The sequence below is a fragment of the Planococcus citri genome, chromosome 1 (assembly GCF_950023065.1).
Source record: "Planococcus citri chromosome 1, ihPlaCitr1.1, whole genome shotgun sequence".
In the NCBI taxonomy this organism is placed as follows: Eukaryota; Metazoa; Arthropoda; class Insecta; order Hemiptera; family Pseudococcidae; genus Planococcus; species Planococcus citri.
In genome coordinates, this window is record NC_088677.1 from 54,595,777 (window position 1) to 54,613,525 (window position 17,749).

The following is a 17,749-nucleotide window of genomic DNA, read 5'->3' on the forward strand; positions in this document are numbered from 1 at the left end:
CAAAAAATGAAATTCATTGTCAGAAATTTTGACTGGGGGTGAATTTTTGGAAGCTCGACTTCTCTATTTTCCTTGTTGGGGACAGAAAATTCGCTGCCAATTTCCAAATTATTCCAAAAACTCTTTCTCTTTCCTTCTTTAAAATTGTACAAAATTCAGTTTTTTTTTCAACGTCTGAACAATTATTTTTATTAAATTTTCAAGCATAATATTTTCAATTTTTTTTCAATTGATCAGTCTAATTATTTTCTGATCAACTCTATATTATTATTGCATACGAATTTGACTCTCTTTTCCCCCATCCCCTCACTAGAAACAAGAATAAGGAAGCATAATTTGTCAAAAAAAAACAACGAATAATTTTTTTTCAATTTTGATTTAAACTATGATTATTGGTCTACCAATTCGCTTGTTTACCTCTGTCTGACGTCAATCGCGCTGAAACCGCACAATTTAAGTAATAACTAAGTATACAGTGTGAGAAAAATCATCATCTTTCATATCGAACTCGAACCTGCAGATATCAAACTAGGTGCAACATTTTGTATGTCTATGTACCTAGCGTTGAATATGATTAGAAGAAGGAAAGGAAGGCGGTAGAAGAGGAAATGAAAAAAATAGCCAAGATTGTGGTCGGTGAATTCGGGGTAATAAAAAAGTATAAAAAGTAACGTTACGGTTATTGACTTGAAATCACGTTTCTAACCAAGATAACATATATCTTCGTGCTGTTAATTCAGATAACGGAATTATGCATCATTAACGCAAAATTAACGCACGCATACGTCGTAAAAGATCGACTTCAACTGGAATTGAAACGCCGGAGGCAATATAGCAATGTTTCTATACGCGCGCGTAAATGTACACACGGAAAAGTACAAATATCAAAGTATATCTATATAAAGACGGCGGCAAGTCGTAAAAAAAAACGTAGAAAAAAAAACCTTCGAAGTCGAAGAATTACATGCCTCTCTACATTCTACGGATACCTGGTAAAAGCAATAATTAGGAATAGCTCGCGTACCGAACGTGTATCATCGCGACTCGCGAGTTATACTTATACGATGAAAAGGTGTGCGAAACACGTGTAAGTTGGAGAATTAATTCTTGCCAAGTAGCGCCTATGCTTTGCTTCTGCCTGGCTACCTCCTGGTCAAGCCATAGGTAAAGGATCCGAGCGGGGCGTCTGAATCCTCATCTGTGTTCGGTATTTCGTAACTTGAAAACCAAAATTGCAGTCGGTCACCTCGATTTACATAAAAGAAGCACCGTATTGTACTTGCAACTTGGTTTTTGGTTTCGTCGACGTTTTATTGTGGTGACCTTACGTAAAGTCGTAGACCCTTTTTTCGCCAACAAAACACCGGAACACGGAGGAAATTGCCGACTGAGCAAATAATCAACAGTCGAAATGAAAACCTTCTCTCGAATTTTGTATTCAGTGTAGTAGTTTTAATTTGGTACTCGGTAAGGGATGCGAAATTTTACTCGCGAGACGTAATCTCGATTATTTTATTCAATGACACCCCCAGCAAAACGTGAGCGTTTTAAGTGTTTCTTTTTTCCTTTCTCTGGGTTCGTTTCGAAACGCGACAGTCGAACTAAATTTCTCCCAGTTGGGATATAATGGTTGACGAGGGGGGAAGTAAAGAAGGAATTGAACTATGGTTATTTTGGCGAGAATGACGAAGAATTTTTCGAAAGCTGCTGCGAAGAATTTAACGAGAAAAATTTCACTCGTGGATTAAAATTTGGTACGGCGATTTAGGTGATTTATTGATATTGAAATGAGTCTATGACAACGTCGAGCTGTTGAAATGTAAATCGAGTGCGACTTTTTTTCATTGAATGGCCATTGTTGCGATGTAAGTACGTTGGAAAGGGTTGGTATTTCGTCGATGTTTTTATTACGTTTTTGCCCGAGAAAATTCAATTTAAAGCTGGGAAATGGTTTGGCGAAAAAACTATGTACTTTTTTGAAAAAAAAAATTCAACCTACTTGGGGTAATTTTCTTCCTTGTTGCAGTTTTCAAGATGAAAGAAGCTCTTTATCGGAGTTATTTTTTCACGAGATTTTTGCTGGGCTCGAGTTTGGTATTTTGTGGGAGAGTAGGAAGGAATGAGAAGAGGGTGGATGGCGTAATTTACCAAGTCAACTTTTCAAAATTCAAATCACGAATTTAATTTTGAATTTGATTTGTATATTTTTTCTTGAGTGGATACTGGATATTCTCCAGATCTTTAATGGCCTAAAAGGGGGGGGGGTCCTGATGGAATGTACCTACCATGAGCTGTGGAGGGGAGAAGGAGTTGACGTTAATCAGAATACGATTGAATTTTCAGATCACCTATGGTGGATGGATATTTTGAATTTCAAAGTGATCTACATAATCACGTGTTTTTCCAAATACGTAGGTATCTATGTACATCAAATTTTCAGTTCACCTTTCTTTCTCCTCTCCCTCCCTCCTTCTCTTCTCATTTTCTTGCCTCATTAGATTCATTTCGCGTTGTCCACTTTTTTACTCGTCTCGAATCCGTCATCACCAAATACTCGGGTACCTGTACAAAAGAGACCGAACAAATTGATCTTGATTTCTACCTCAAGGCTGTAAAATTAAGGTCGTCCAAATACGACCGTTTGCTTGTTGCGCGATGCAATTCACCCAATGTCATCAATCTATTAAGTCACCACCTTGGTCGTCGATGCTACGGTACCTGTGAAAAATTCTTAATTGCATAATATTTTACACCAAACTGCGAATATTTCCTGTTATCACGACGGCGGCTCGGAGGTTTTCTTCACGGTACCTGGATGGAATCGCGCTTCAAAACATTAATTGTCATTTACCAATTCCGCTAGATCGTCGTTACGCTTATACGAATCTAGACCGTCGCGTCGTCTGCTGTGTAGCAAGGCAAAGCAAGTCGTCAATCGTCATCACAATTCGTGTACGAAAATCGTAAAAAGTAGCTCAATGGTACGCGCCATGTATTGTTCCTAGTTGGAAAAAATATAGGTAAAAAAAGAGAAGAATTCTATGTTATAGGAATGGAATAGAAAAAAAAACGCTAACGCATCTCAACGGCGCTCGCGTCCAAAGGTAAATAAATTCGATGACGAATGGGGATTTATATTAAATGCGAAATTGGTTCTAGGAGACGACTTCTGCTATGTTGTGCTGTGCCATATTTACCGCCATCTCTTAAGCGGGTTATGGTCTATTTACGTCACGCGCTGGATATTTATCCGGTTATTCAAATCGCATCGCGTTGCTAACTTCTGTAACATTGTACGAGTTCATTTATCGCGACGGCGACGTCTTATGGCTCAATGAAGTGCATACGTATAGGTACTATATGCATCATACATATACATGCATACGCTTTATGTGTAATGTAATGTATCTGCCTCTTCGAGACTATGTACATAAATGGATATAGTCTGTGTGTCTTTTCTATTCGTATAGGTAGGTACATGTGGGAAATATTGGCTTTTTATCCATCATGTCTTCTTCGTCTTTATAGCACATACGAGTGTGTAGGTTTACAATAAACTGATCGATTCGCTTCGATTAGTGTACCATGCTAACAAGATGATAGGGTGTCTTTACTCTTTTGTTGCCGTTTCAAAAAGCACGAGCACTTCGTTAACGATAATTTACCAAATTGCGTGCACTATGTACCAGGAACCAGAACATGGAATAGCTTTTATTAGGTCTTCCTCAACCCTATCTCGTCGTTGAAACCGAATACCAAAGTGTACACCAATTTGCATGCTGGGTGTACCATCATGCGTCTGACAATGAGAGATTTCGGATTCTGATGTACAAATCAACGTGAAACTAAAAGTCAACCATTTTGGAATTCAAAGGGGCAACATGTTTTGAAAAATTTCAAAAATTCGATAAATTTTTAATGAAAATTTTAGCCACGTGCCACCTTGTTTGGAGAAGTATAACCTTTCCCGAAGTCGAGCATTTGCTGCTTGAAATTAGTTCTCTCCAGTCATTTGCCTCTTCAGTCACTCAGAAATGGCGGTTTCTGTACGCCTAATGTACCTACCTTTGATTTTCGTTGAATCAAAGTGTTTGATGTTTAGATAACTTCAGCTGTCCAACTCATTCAAAGTGCTCCATTTCTAAAACAAAAATATACCTTAGGTACTTATCGCACTGTTCTAAAAAATCTGATGACTGATGACTTTTATTTATGAAATTTCTACAACTTTATTAACAAAATAAGCAACTAAGTAGGTAACTAATCACACAAGAAAATCACACAATTATCAAAACATTATCTGATTCTTTCTGAGTGTACTCGCCACAATCAAATTTCACCCTCGACGAATTTACCCAGTAAATCTAATAAGAACAGAGGACGTCTTGCAGAAACCATATGCCCAGCATTACGGATCAAAGCTTCTTTCAAGTTACCAAAAGTCTTGTAATAGCCGGCTAAATGATCGTTGACGTACCACATGTTTCTTTTGGCTTCACTGTATCCATCAGCTCCACTCCAATGCAACTGGTTGATGAAATTAGAGGTCAAATAATGTGCTACAATAATATCCAACTGACCACTGTAAAACATTATTGGATATGCTTCTAATAATTCTTCAATCTGTGGCTTGACACTTTGTGTCTCATCATCTCCTAGGTGTAGAAAAGCTTGCTCAGACACGTCGTCATATTCTGTTTGTCCAACGTGAATAGCTTTTCTGAATTCATCATTCTTTATGATATCCAAATAAGAATCGCCTCCGTCAAAGTTCTCTCGAGTGTAATCATACAAATGAGAAAAGTTTGTGAAATGTTCAACATATTGTAGAACTTTATCAGAAGCATTGTTAGCACTGCCCCATCGGCCGTTCCGAATTAGTATTCTAGCATCTTCTTCGTACTGTTGCACAATTAATTTCTGTCTGCGGTCGATTAATCCGAGCCTATGCAAATGTGTAGCGTATTCCTGCATATTCTCCGGATCAGTCCACCCATTTCCGAGGAAAATACCTTGTAAGTTTATCGGATGTGAAGCTTTTGGGTTCCCTTTGTATATTGCGTACCCTAAAGCTGGAAGGTATTTACCAGCGTATGATTCTCCTGATATGATGAACTTATTTTTACGAAGTTCTGGAAACATTGTGAAAAACTGAGTTAATGCGTCAAATAAATGTTGACCAACTTCTTGTTCAGTTGTGACGTAATAATCATTGGTGAAGCTGAACCCTGCACCGATGGGATTATCGATGTACAGTACATTATAGAACTTGGTCCACGAATACTTGTTTTCCACCAATTTACCTTTTTTCACTTGAAAAGGACCATTTTCAGTAAAAAGTCCGAAAAGAGAACTGCATCCTGGACCTCCTTGTAACCAGAGTATTACTGGACGTGATGACCATTCTGAACTCGATTGTTTAAAAAACCAAAAGAATAAATTGGAATTTGTACTTTCGTTTACCGTTAAAAATCCGGAGTGGCTGAAGATGTTGGGAAGCAGAGGTTTCACGTATGATTTTTCTCTGGCTAAGTTGATTTCTCCTTTTTTTATCAATGGGGTTAGAATTAATGGATCACCGCATTTTTTAGATGGTTTATACTCCGATACTGAGTTGTCTACAATGGTGGCCAATACAAATAACATCGAAAATGAGCGATACATTTTACTTACGTATGAGTTCGTCGCGACGTTAAACACAAAACATTGATACTAAGTAATCGCAACTCAATTTGTTCAAATAATGATACCTAATAAATAGATTAGGAAGAATGCGCGATAAAATATTTCAATCTATGTAGGTAAGTATTTGTGTATTTGCCCACTTGACTAGTCACTCGAGTGCATGAGCAATATAATGTAATTTCAAATTGGGTTTGAAACGAAAACCTATATTGTTAACTTATTTACCTTCAATTTTAATGGTACGAAGGTACGATATATGTATACATGCCAATTTATATTTCACAGAAATCTTGAGTTCTCATTTTTGAAGTTCTTTGAGCCGGTAAAAAACTTTCCTGTGATGAGTTGACGTCACACAACAATTCACTCCTTTCTACTCAAAAAAAAAGTAAATTGATGATAATGATAATTGATACTTTGAGTTTTGAATACGTGTAAAAAAAATTCATTTGTCTCTCTGACATTATGCCCTACTTCTAAATGAACTTGGAAGAATATTGACTGACTTTCAGAGACGCTGAGTTTACAAAATTTGGAAAAATTCCCATTACGGTCATGGTATTATGTGAGACATTTGATAAAATCTGACCTGAAAATGAAAAGTATGTACATACCTACGTAATGTTGATCTCATAAGTTGAAATTCAAGTTTTATAGAAAGAAATCCTCGGATAAAAAAAAACTGATAAGTATGTTACAGATAACTTTTGTTTTTGAAATTTCAACATGCTTACTCTACTAACTAGATAAGCTACCGAAGAGCAATAATTCTATGGAAAAAATATCAGGAAATTCTTGAAACATGATGACATTATTCTTCCGGAATTTAATTGACTGAATTTCAAATTTCACCATCGACAAATTTTCCCAGCAAATCTAATAAGAACAAAGGACGTTTTGAAGGAACCATATGTCCAGCATTACGGACCAAAGCTTCCTTTAAATTCCCGTAAGTCTTGTAATATCCGGCTAAATGATCGTTGACGTACCACATATTTCTTTTCGCTTCACTGTATTCATCAGCTCCACTCCAATGCAACTGGTTGATGAAATTAGAGGTCAGGTAATGTGCTACAATAATATCCAACTGACCACTGAAAAACATTATTGGATACTCTTCCAATAATTCTTCTATTTGTGGCCTAATACTTTTACCCATATCATCTCCTAGGTGTAGGTGAACTTCCTTAGACCAGCCCTTGTAATCTGTTTGTCCTACGTGAATAGCTTTTCTGAATTCATCAGTGTTTATGATATCAAAATAAGAATGACCTCCGCAATAGTTCTCTCGAGTGTAATCATACACACAAGAGAAATTGGAGAATTTTAAAAAAGATTCCAGAGCTTCACTCCAAGCATTTGTAGCATTACCCCATAAGGCATTCCGAATCAGTATCTTTGCATCTTCTTCGTACTGTTGCACAATTAATTTCTGTTTGCGATCAATTAACCCTAGTCTATGCAGATGTGTGGCGTAATCCTGCATATTCTCTGGATCAGTCCATCCATTTCCGACGAAAATACCTTGTAAATTTATGGAATTCGATGCCTTTGGATTTCCTTTGTATATTGCATACCCTAAAGCTGGAAGATATTTACCAGCGTATGATTCTCCGGATATGATGAACTTATTTTTACGAAGTTCTGGAAACAGAGTGAAAAACTGAATTAGGGCGTCAAATAAATGTTGACCAACTTCTTGTTCAGTTGTGACGTAATAATCAGTGGTGAAGCTGAACCCTGTACCGATAGGATTATCGATGTACAATACATTATACAGCTTGATCCACGAATACTTGCTTTCCACCAATTTACCTTTTTTCACTTGAAAAGGACCATTTTCAGTAAAAAGTCCGAAAAGAGAACTTGATCCTGGACCGCCTTGTAACCAGAGTATCACTGGACGTGATGACCATTCTGAACTCGATTGTTTAAAAAACCAAAAGAATAAATTGGAATTTGTACTTTCGTTTACCGTTAAAAATCCGGAGTGGCTGAAGATGTTAGGAAGCAGAGGTTTCACGTATGATTTTTCTCTGGCTAAGTTGATTTCTCCTTTTTTTATCAAAGGGGTTAGAATTAATGGTTCGCCGCATTCTTTTGATGGCACATACCCCGAAGCAGGATTGTCCACGAAAATAGGCAGTACGAATAGAAACGATAATAATTGATACATTTTACTATGAATTTACTCGATTAGCTCAACACGTACAGCTAATTACAACTTGAATGCTCAAAAACCATGTACACGAAGTAGTAAATTTGAGACAGCATGCAATGAAATAGATATGTGTATCCCATTGTAAATATAGGTCTTAGGTACCCACTTGACGATATACTCGAATAGTAGAAATGAGTGATGGAAATTGAACAATAAATTTCAAATTATTTTATTTATTTAGATATGAAGTAATGCCTACATTGTTCTTATCTAAAAGTTTTCAATCCCATTTGATTTGTAATGTTCAATGATTTGTACTAATTTACTTGGCAGAAATCTATAATCTTGAACTTCTTGAAGTGCGTGAAAAAATTCGACGAGTATTCCGCAATTTCGATTATATTCCTCTTAAAAAAAGCGAATAATTTAATGAGTGGGGGTGGGTGGATTTGAATATAGGTAACCCAACAAATTTAATCGGTTTTTGAAGAGTATCAGAATTAGATCTATTTGAGGAAGAAAACTTTTTGATGATTCATGTCTAATTTTCGATGTCCTGGACTGATTGGTGATGATTTCAGATGACTGTAGGAGACTTCAAGACTTCAAAAGCCTTCAATGGAGGGGGGGGGGGAGGTCACTTCAAAATCGAAAAAATCTTTTCTTACTGAAAATGTTGGAAAATTACTCATCTCTCGTTTGCATGTATTTCAAACTAAATCTCGCAAACACATACAACACTAACGAGCATACTTAATATAATTGAAACAAATCCATCAAATCTTTACACACATTTTGATGGTTTTGGTTTTGTAAACATAGCACAGCTACAAATTATAATAACCTAGTAAACTAGCAAGCATGCCTACATTGTCTACTATGCCCACATTCAACACATAAAATAGGTGACAAAACAAACAATTTCTGAAAGATCTCTGCAAAGGTAAATTATCTTACGTACAAACACAACTCTAGATGATTGTTATCATGTGGCGAACAACGCATCATGGTATTTGTACGTTAACGCGTGATCAATTATCAAATTCACATTCCGTCATATTTCTCCAATATGAAGGGAACGTGTCTGTTAAAAGCGAGAGTGCACTCTCTCTCCACAAAAAACGAATCATTTAATAACAGATAGAAAAATATGTGTACCGAGATATGAATTACGTTGTTATACTCGTACTCGCTTAAATGATGTATATTTACAATACACGCTCAAGATTAAGTGAAAGGGTGTCAAACAGTACATTTTTCTACACCGTAGATCAGTATTAAACAGTTAAACGAAGAATTACCAACACTACAGTAATACTTGGCAGTTTTTTTCCAACGAGATTACATAATGATCTGCTGTATCCACCCACTAATCAAAATCAAACGCCAAAAACTTCATTTTATTCGCTCAAAACTATCGATTTGATTGAAAGGCCCACCATCATTGCAGAAATGAACTAATTTCCATGTAAACTCTCGTATTGGCCAAAGTTGAGTCTGGCAACTTCCATTAACTCGACATGAGATACGAGTTCAATTTTACGACCCGTGTTTCTAATGAAAAAACGAATATAATTTTTGAAAAAGAATACTGGTACATCGAAGTACGTACCTGGTGTTTCAGTTATTCGCGATTCCATTTGAAGGTACCTACGTAATTGGTACCACGACGATGTACATGGGTATACTTCGTATCATTAAATTATGTCGGCTATTTTTTGAATGAACATCTTACTAATCAAAGCCGCCCATCTTTATAGTATTCCGATGAGATAGAGATGAAACTTATAACTGGATTTTTTTCTAGGTTAATCTCAATTCGTACCTAATCATGAACGTGGTAATGGTCATTTGGTAATGACATCGTAATTACCAGTTGCATGTTGGATTTTTCTTCGGGTCATACGTCGGCGCGGCCTCTTGCTGCTTCCTTCATCATCTCTATGTACACGAGTATAACTAAAAATAATCTAAAACGACAGAAAACTGCTATTTTCGTACCTGTGTTTAAAATTCCAACAACGAGTTTCCGCTCGAATTATTCTACACGCAGTTCATCAAACCTGGCATTTTGCAATAAATTGAATTTCACGTTGAGGAAATTCTACTCCTGTACATTCCTGACTAGGTACTAGATACTCGTAGATATAGGTAATTAAATGTAAAAATGCATCGAATGAATACGTGATAGGTACCTGGTATTAGGTGTATTGGAAATTATTGTATTCGAGGGATCCTATAACAAACGTCTGCTGTGTACCTAGTACATACCTACCTGCCTACTTAATTTGAATTCGGCTAAGGTGTAACCAATCATGTGCTATATTTTCTGGAAATGGAAATGAAAATTGGGGATGCACATCTCGAAATTTTTCTATGGGTACCTCTAACTACTCAATATCTAAAAATATTCAAGCTGTCCTCCACCTCTTCCAACTTCATCCCCCACCCAACCCATGAATACATTCGTGGAGTTTATATTTAAAGTCAATCCTAGAAACTACAGTTAGGTACAAAAATGTAAATTTATCTTCACCGAACGTAAAAATTGGAAAAATAACAGCTATGTTTGTAATGGATATTAATAGTACCTACACATTTTCTTGTTGAAAATTCTCAACATTTGCCAAAAATTCAACTGAAAAAACTTTTCTGCAATTTTTTAGAAAACATTTCAACAAGTGTTATTAAATTTCCATTATGCGACTCATTCGCGTCTTTCAGTTTTTTTTTTTCACATCGAGTGAAAAAAATTTCAGCATCTAGACGAAAAAAAGAGCAAAACACACGAAAATTTTATTCCATTTCTAAACGACCGCGTTCTATAAGGCGTTAACATGAAATTCGCGAGAGTAAAGTTGATACTTATTTTTCACGACCTACGAGAGATTTCTTTATGATAAAACGCGCAGCAAATGAAGAAAATGAAAGCTAAAAAGACGACGATCAAGGCGTAGTTTGCTACATGGCGAACTTGATAGTAACAAATTTTCCGCCCGTTTAACCCCGTTCAACGATGAAATTACGAATACTTACTCTTTCATTTTACGCGAAGTAATGACCGTTAATTAATATTCTTGTGTTTTTTCTCTCTGTTTCAGGTATGTCTTGACTCTTGACGTTTGAGTAGTCGGTAATGTACTTCGTACTTTAATTGGCTCTTATGCTTTATAATTTGCTTACGCTTTATAATTATTATAATACGGATTTTTTTTATGCTTTCGACGATACATATATATGTAATGCATATTCGCGATATAATACTAGCAATTAAAAAAATATTTCGAGTACGACGAGGAGCTGTTGTTACGATGGGTCAAAATATTGTATCGAGTATGTTGTATTATATAGAGGTAACCTATCCATCTATGTACGAGCAGGTTTGAATTGGTTCTAAATTTATAAAATTTCAATGAAAAATTTTCCTCGCTATACGACGCGTTAGTTCCATCGAATTAAACGTACATTAAAATATACGAAGGATTGCGTGAATGTGAATCGGAGGCTTATAAGAAGAATTTAATTTTTACGTCGAAAAAATGATTTGATTTTTAAAAAAACCGTGAAAACATGGAAAAGGATGGCTGGGAAAACCCTGAATGCATAAATTGCTAATTTATTAGCAAGGTTAGGATTTATAATTTAACATTTTTTTTTCAGTGTAATTTATTTTTCATCTCTTCTTTTTCTGTTTTTAACGGATGTCAATTTTTCACGTTTTCATTTTAACAAAAAGTTATTAGGTATCTATATCACCTATAGGTTTAGTTTAACATAATTCAAGCATACCTACCAAAGTTTTCCTTTATTCACAAAATTGGTTTTGTGGCGTGATTTTTTCAAAAAAGAAAAAAAAAGTCATATATTGTAATATGGGTTTTCATATTTAAAAAAGTGATAAAAAATCAGGAAAACTGTTGGAAGAAAAATTGAAAATTTTCATGAAATTTTTCGCATGTTTTATGACTTAAGCTTCTGTAGATAGTAATAGAATTTTTTAATTCGATTTAAATTGAATGTTGAACGAGATTTGAATGTAGCAGAGTAAGTATCATTTTAAAAAAAAAATGGGTAATGACTTTTAGCAGTAACTGAAACCAAAATCACTAAAATCCACTTCAAGTTGACAATTAACCGAAACCAAAGCATCTGAAAACCAAAACAATTCTTCCCAGTTTTTGTTTTATTAATTTTTTTGACATTTTGAGTATTTTGACTTGAAGCAGATTGATTTTTGGTTTGTTGGTTCTTGTTTACTCAGTTTTCAAACTTTACACATCATGTGCTAAATTCATCATAAGCCCTCAGAGCTCAGTTTTGAAACCATTCTTTGCAAAAAAAAAGAAGAAAAAAATGACAATTTGGTCAATTTTGACATTCGATTCTTTTTTCCAAAAAATATAACCAACACCACTCCATAAAATCTTGAATTATGACACGATTCGTCTAAAATTGTGTAGGCATTGGCAGAATTTAAAAAAATCATCCGCCTATATAAACTCGTGTCTCAAGAACTAAACGCCCATCAATGAGTTTTTTTTACGAAATAAAATTATCTCGTGAAGAGTTCGACTTTTTCTTCGAATTATACGTGACTTTTGCTTCACTTGTTTAAGGGAGCAAAATGGTGCAATATGCTGTCAACTTTTCTGCTCTGCGCCAAATATATGTAGCCTATAATCTTCGTTTTACGCTGGATTGACAATGATGCGGTAATCCTCCTCCCTGTTCTGAAATACCTAATATTAGAAATCTAAAAAAATAAAAATTTTCAAGTTTTTAACATTCTAATCTTTAGATTTGGTCCATTTTCATTAGAAAATCCCCATAATAAAAATTGAAAAAAAATTAATTGAATTATTTTTACGTTTTTACAGTCATCCTTTGTATTTGATCCACCTTCATCAAAATAGCTCTATTTAATAATTTCGACTCCCACTCTCCCTTGGACGATGAACAAGAGGAACTAAGATCTCTTTTCTAAAGATAATTGAATATTCTAAAGAATCAGTTGTGGCTTTCTGCGTATTGGATAATAAGAGGGTGAACATTTTCACAAAACTCGTCATAAAGAAGAATTATTTAGAAAAATTCTGTCGCAGAAGTGGGATATTTTTAGACAAATTGGATTTATCCTCAAATAAGGGGAAAATAAAAAGTAAGGAATTATTTTCTCAAGCTAGGTAACAACTTGTGGAGATGGAAGGTAAAAATTTCAACCTTGCAATATCCCCCAAAAAATGAAATCTGTTGAATATGCAGTATTACGTAGGGTTTTATTTTCATATCATCTGCAGGATGTTTGTCGATCAACATCGAATGTGTAGGTAGGTAGGTAGGTAGGTATAATTCAGATACCTGATACTTTCTACCATTTGCTACAAATTTATGGTGCCACTTTGTCGAAAATGATTTTAATTGGAATATTAAATTCATCTTTTATAAGAAAAAAATTCCACCTGGAACTTGCAAAACTTGACTAAAATTTTGCATATTTTTCAAATATCGTAATTTGATTCGAATTTGATTAATCGACTGGATTAATACGGGTTGATTGGTGATGATGAAGTTGAGTTGTGAACAAGTATCGATGATAAGCTCTCGTTAATCCGATTAAGATGTACGAAGTGGTGAAGTGAAAATGATGAAAAAGTGGGTAAGCCGTTATACGATGTTATTTCGAAACGAATTTTTACCCAGGGAAACATCGAACAACCTACGAGCTGCGATCAAGGCAGCGATGAGATAATATAAACTGAAGGAAAACGAAATCCGCGTTCAAATTAATTGGCTAATCAATCACCGAAGATTATAAGCGCATTCGAATCTACGCGAGAAATTATGTGTACGACGTTGCACCACCATATTCGCGATATTTCAATTCCACACCGAAAACAGCATGTTTTATATCGCGAAGAGTGCTACGATAGGTGATTAATAGCCAGTATCTTCGGTAGCGATGGAGAAGTTTAAAAATAAAAAATCTAATAAGTTAAATTGTCAATAAAAGGTAAACGCAGCTTCCTAAGTAGCATGATGGCCTCTTTGGTACCTGTGGAAAAGTATCTTAGGGTCACTGGGACAGAAATTTTATTCAAAATGTAAACAGGTCAATGATAAATTTGATAAATGAACGAAGTTTATTCCTATCCTATATCGTATGATTTATATTAATAGAAAGTTTGATTTTGAAAAAAATGGCGACTTTCATAGTTACATACAAATTACTAAATTGGAATTACTCGATACTCGTGTAGGTAGGTATTTCGAGTGTTTTGAACTTTTTGTCGCAGTATGGAACGTTTGTCAATTTGAATATTGGCGAAATAGCTCTCGTGGTTGGAGATTATTTCAAAGTATACTCGAGACAGGAAACATTTTTAAACGAGTGTGTATCATTAAATTGAAACATTCGTTTTACATTTCCATATATCGTATATGTTTATCGACGGGCTTCTCCATATACTCGTATACGAGTACTTTCAAGTCAGCGTAAACGTGCTACTGTCATTTCGCTTTTTATTGGAAACAAAGGCGAAAGAATTTACCTACTTGAAATGGCATTTGACGCCGAAAATCATTGATATTCGGGTTTTCGTGTTGTTCGAGCGCATCACATCACATCGCATCGCGAGCACTTTAAAGAAATTTCATCAATTTTCCTTTCGATTTGACATAATTCGTGTTGGAAAATTCGCCTGAATTTCGTCAAAGCATAAATTGCGTTACGCGTCTGTGTTTTTTCTCTGCAGAAAGTTTAACTTTATCGTGATTTTTGTCAATTGGGCCAGAAATTTGTTTGATGTTTTTAGTATGGGTTTCTTCGCGATGAAAAATTTGCAGAGGATGAATTTTTAACGAAGGTAATTCGATATTTATGCTTAGATACAATAACTGCTGAGTTTGTGTAAATTTTTAGCGTTTGTCAAAATTAGTTGACGATGGTTTGTTTATTGAAATACGAGAGTGTGGGTTAGAGAATGTCGTCAAAGTGTTTTAATTCAAGATGATCAATAGGCTGACTTGTAGATGAAAGTAATTTTCGCGAAATTGATGTTGAAAGGCCTTTATAAGTGGAAAGTTTTTCGTTTGAAAAAGTACATATTAATTTTTAGAAATGGAATTTTGAATTGACAGTTTGGTCACTCTTTGAGCATAATCCACGTGAAATGGGTTCAAATTTGAGGAAAGAGGCTGGTTTCGTTCTCGTACAAATCCTCCATCCCCTTTCTCTCTGCCCTGCCTCAAAAAACCACTCGAACGTCCAAATTTCGTAACTCGAGTTACCTATATTTCGTAAATTCGACGAATTTTTATTCCAATAACACGTTTTTTAATTCCACTAAGTTACACCCTGGTCGTCGAATTGGGCCGTCATCAGTTCAAACAATAGTACAATCGCGTGCTATTTTGTCGAAGTAATCAAGCGAATTGCTATCCGCGCTTCGAACACCTTAAATCACTTTTTTTATGATGTAACTGCGTGTAAACTCGATTTAAAATCGCGTTTCGTTTTTCAAAAGATTTTCATTTGGTTAATTGCACGTGCTTGGAAAAAAATTTCGCCAGTTGGACGGATTCGGTGACCGATTTACACGAGAATTTAAATCGAAATTACGTCGATTCTATACTTACACCTCTTAACGGGTCGCCTCGATTTACCAATATTTCAGATACCAGTTCGATGTCGAAGATGTCGATTTAATTACGCGAACCCAATGTTGTAATTTTTTTTGTAACTACCTATAAGTATAGGCCGGTACATTGGTACAAGTAAGCGATACTTTTATAACAGTACTTTCTTCTCTTAATTCCTTTCCTTTGGCCACTGCGATTCGATTGCTAGGCGGCGGCGGCTGCGCCTCGTTATTAAATTATTTTCGATGGTCAATTTCCACGTAGTATTTTCATGGTCATCGTTTAATTACGTGAAGTAGAACTAATCGAAAAGAGTTTTTTAAAGTGAAAAATACTCTCGTAGGTATCGGAAAAGTCTCCACGGTTGTTAAGATTCTTTCAACGTTGATAATATATACGACCTTGATACGCAAATATGTACTTTTAAAAGAAAACCACCCGAGAGATCTGATGGTGTGAAAAAGCTTCGTTGAATTTTCACCGCAATATGAGGCGATAACGTCGATGAATAAATTAATATATAATACCCAATTCGGTGTATTTTTATATACTGTAAAATATTTGAAAAACAAATTTTCCAAACATTTTTCGACAATTTTTGCCGTTTTTATTAGGCCACATCTTCACGTATAGTATTCGTAAACACTTTGAACGAGTGAAAAGTTCTAAATGAAGTTTCAAGGCAAATTGTATGTATGTAGGTGTAGGTGCCTTTTTTGTCTTTATCGATGTCAGCACGTGAATAGAAATTTAAAACAAAGAATTTTTCGCCTTCGCTGTTTCTTTTCGATAAAAAGTACGAGGTATATTATTCCCCGAACGTCGTGAGCTAATATTTGCTGTAGCTGTGTACGACTTTTAAGGTTTTTTGCTTGTTGAGAGTGCAACATACTTGAAGCGAAATAAAAAAATTTTCCTCGTAATTTAATAAAATTGTGGTAAAAACAGAAATCTCGTCGCGGTGGAACTGAGTGCGTTAACCAGTATTGGAAAATTATTTCTATCTATGTTTCGACTTTGACACAGCAAAACGAAATTGGAAAAAAGATTTGTTCAACGAGGTAGAAATAAACCGACGTTATTTTTTTACACACGAAAATTCGTTTAAGATGCCTGCAGTGTTATTACAAATTTATATAGATACTAAATGGGTCAATATGAGATGCTGTAAACATCTTAAATAAATAATTTTAAAAGATATCAGCGATAATACGTTTTTGAAAATCTCGAACGAGGATAAAAGCAGTATTAAGTTTGTTCAGCGAATTATTTGGAACTATCCTGCGCTGAAAATGCGAAGCAAAAAATTAGTGATTGAATTTTTTTTTAAATCATAAAAAGTTGTTTTACTCCAAGTTTTTTAATATTCTGAGAGGGAAAAGATGGAATCCGATCGGGTGTGAACAGATGTAATTTGATCAAAACTGTGGTCTGATTAAATGTGGTCAAATCCATTTGTATGAACGGATTTGATCTGATTCAATTACCTACTCAATCAGATCAGATCATTTTCCTCTAATGTATTATTTCTAATTTGTGAGTAATTGTTGCCAATTTCAAAAACTCGAAAAAATTTAAAAGGATCGACAATGATGATTGATGACCAAAAAATTGGTACTACTACACGTTTGAAAATATTCCCCAAGTTTCAGAATTTCAGAAATGTTATCTTTCGTGATTATTCGAGAGAAAAATATTTTCATAACGCAAATTTACCCAAGAATAAGCGATTTTTAAATTTTCAGTGGGTCAATGGAACTTTAAAGTGGTCTTGGTTCTTTTATAACAATGGACTAACTCGACACAGATCCCTTATAATACTTTCTTTTGGAACTGACAATGAGTCATTTCCCCCAAAATAGATTGGGTGGAATCTAGAGCGAAAAAATCACGATTTATTTGAAAAAGCCCTTTCTTCTTTGACGACCCATATCTCCCCTACAGGACCACTTCCGGAGAAAAAAAATTTCCAAGTAATGACTTTCAACTAAGAATGAAGATTTTCTCTGAATTTGGTCAAAATACTCTAACGTTTTTACAAAATTCATTGAAAATCTTTTATTTTCATATTCTACAGACTTTCTGAGTGAAAAATTGAACTTTAAGTATTTTTTCACGAATTAACGTGAAAAAAGGAGGCGTTACAAAATTATATTTGCGCTAAGTCCGTTTTGGCTGTTAACGACGGAATGGTTGTAAAATTTATGAGCTCTCATCTGATTCCTGAATTTTAAACTCAAATGCTGTAATTTTCTTCAAAATTTT

General features: G+C 35.0%; 3 protein-coding genes across 8 annotated transcripts in view; 1 reads left to right on the forward strand and 2 right to left on the reverse strand.

The window, feature by feature from the left end:
• LOC135832816 (beta-1,4-glucuronyltransferase 1) overlaps positions 1–17,749 on the forward strand; it is a 155,730-nt gene that overhangs the window by 93,908 nt on the left and 44,073 nt on the right. The window contains exon 2 of one of the 6 annotated variants that reach the window (XM_065346309.1): positions 10,948–10,979. The exons of the other annotated variants lie outside the window; for them this stretch is intronic. The gene's annotated coding sequence lies outside the window, so the exon portion shown is untranslated. The remainder of the gene's footprint in view (positions 1–10,947; positions 10,980–17,749) is intronic. 6 annotated transcript variants of the gene reach the window in all.
• On the reverse strand, positions 4,189–5,737 carry LOC135832814 (venom serine carboxypeptidase-like). Its single transcript, XM_065346303.1, has one exon. The coding sequence runs from the start codon at positions 5,662–5,664 to the stop codon at positions 4,330–4,332; it is 1,335 nt and encodes a 444-aa protein (XP_065202375.1). The 5' UTR covers positions 5,665–5,737; the 3' UTR covers positions 4,189–4,329.
• LOC135832815 (venom serine carboxypeptidase-like) lies at positions 6,364–7,941 on the reverse strand. Its single transcript, XM_065346304.1, has one exon. The coding sequence runs from the start codon at positions 7,859–7,861 to the stop codon at positions 6,527–6,529; it is 1,335 nt and encodes a 444-aa protein (XP_065202376.1). The 5' UTR covers positions 7,862–7,941; the 3' UTR covers positions 6,364–6,526.

What these genes read in the sequence shown, in the direction of transcription:
- LOC135832814 (XM_065346303.1), bottom strand. Translation starts at nt 5,664, where the DNA reads ATGTATCGCTCATTTTCGATGTTATTTGTATTGGCCACCATTGTAGAC.
- LOC135832815 (XM_065346304.1), bottom strand. Translation starts at nt 7,861, where the DNA reads ATGTATCAATTATTATCGTTTCTATTCGTACTGCCTATTTTCGTGGAC.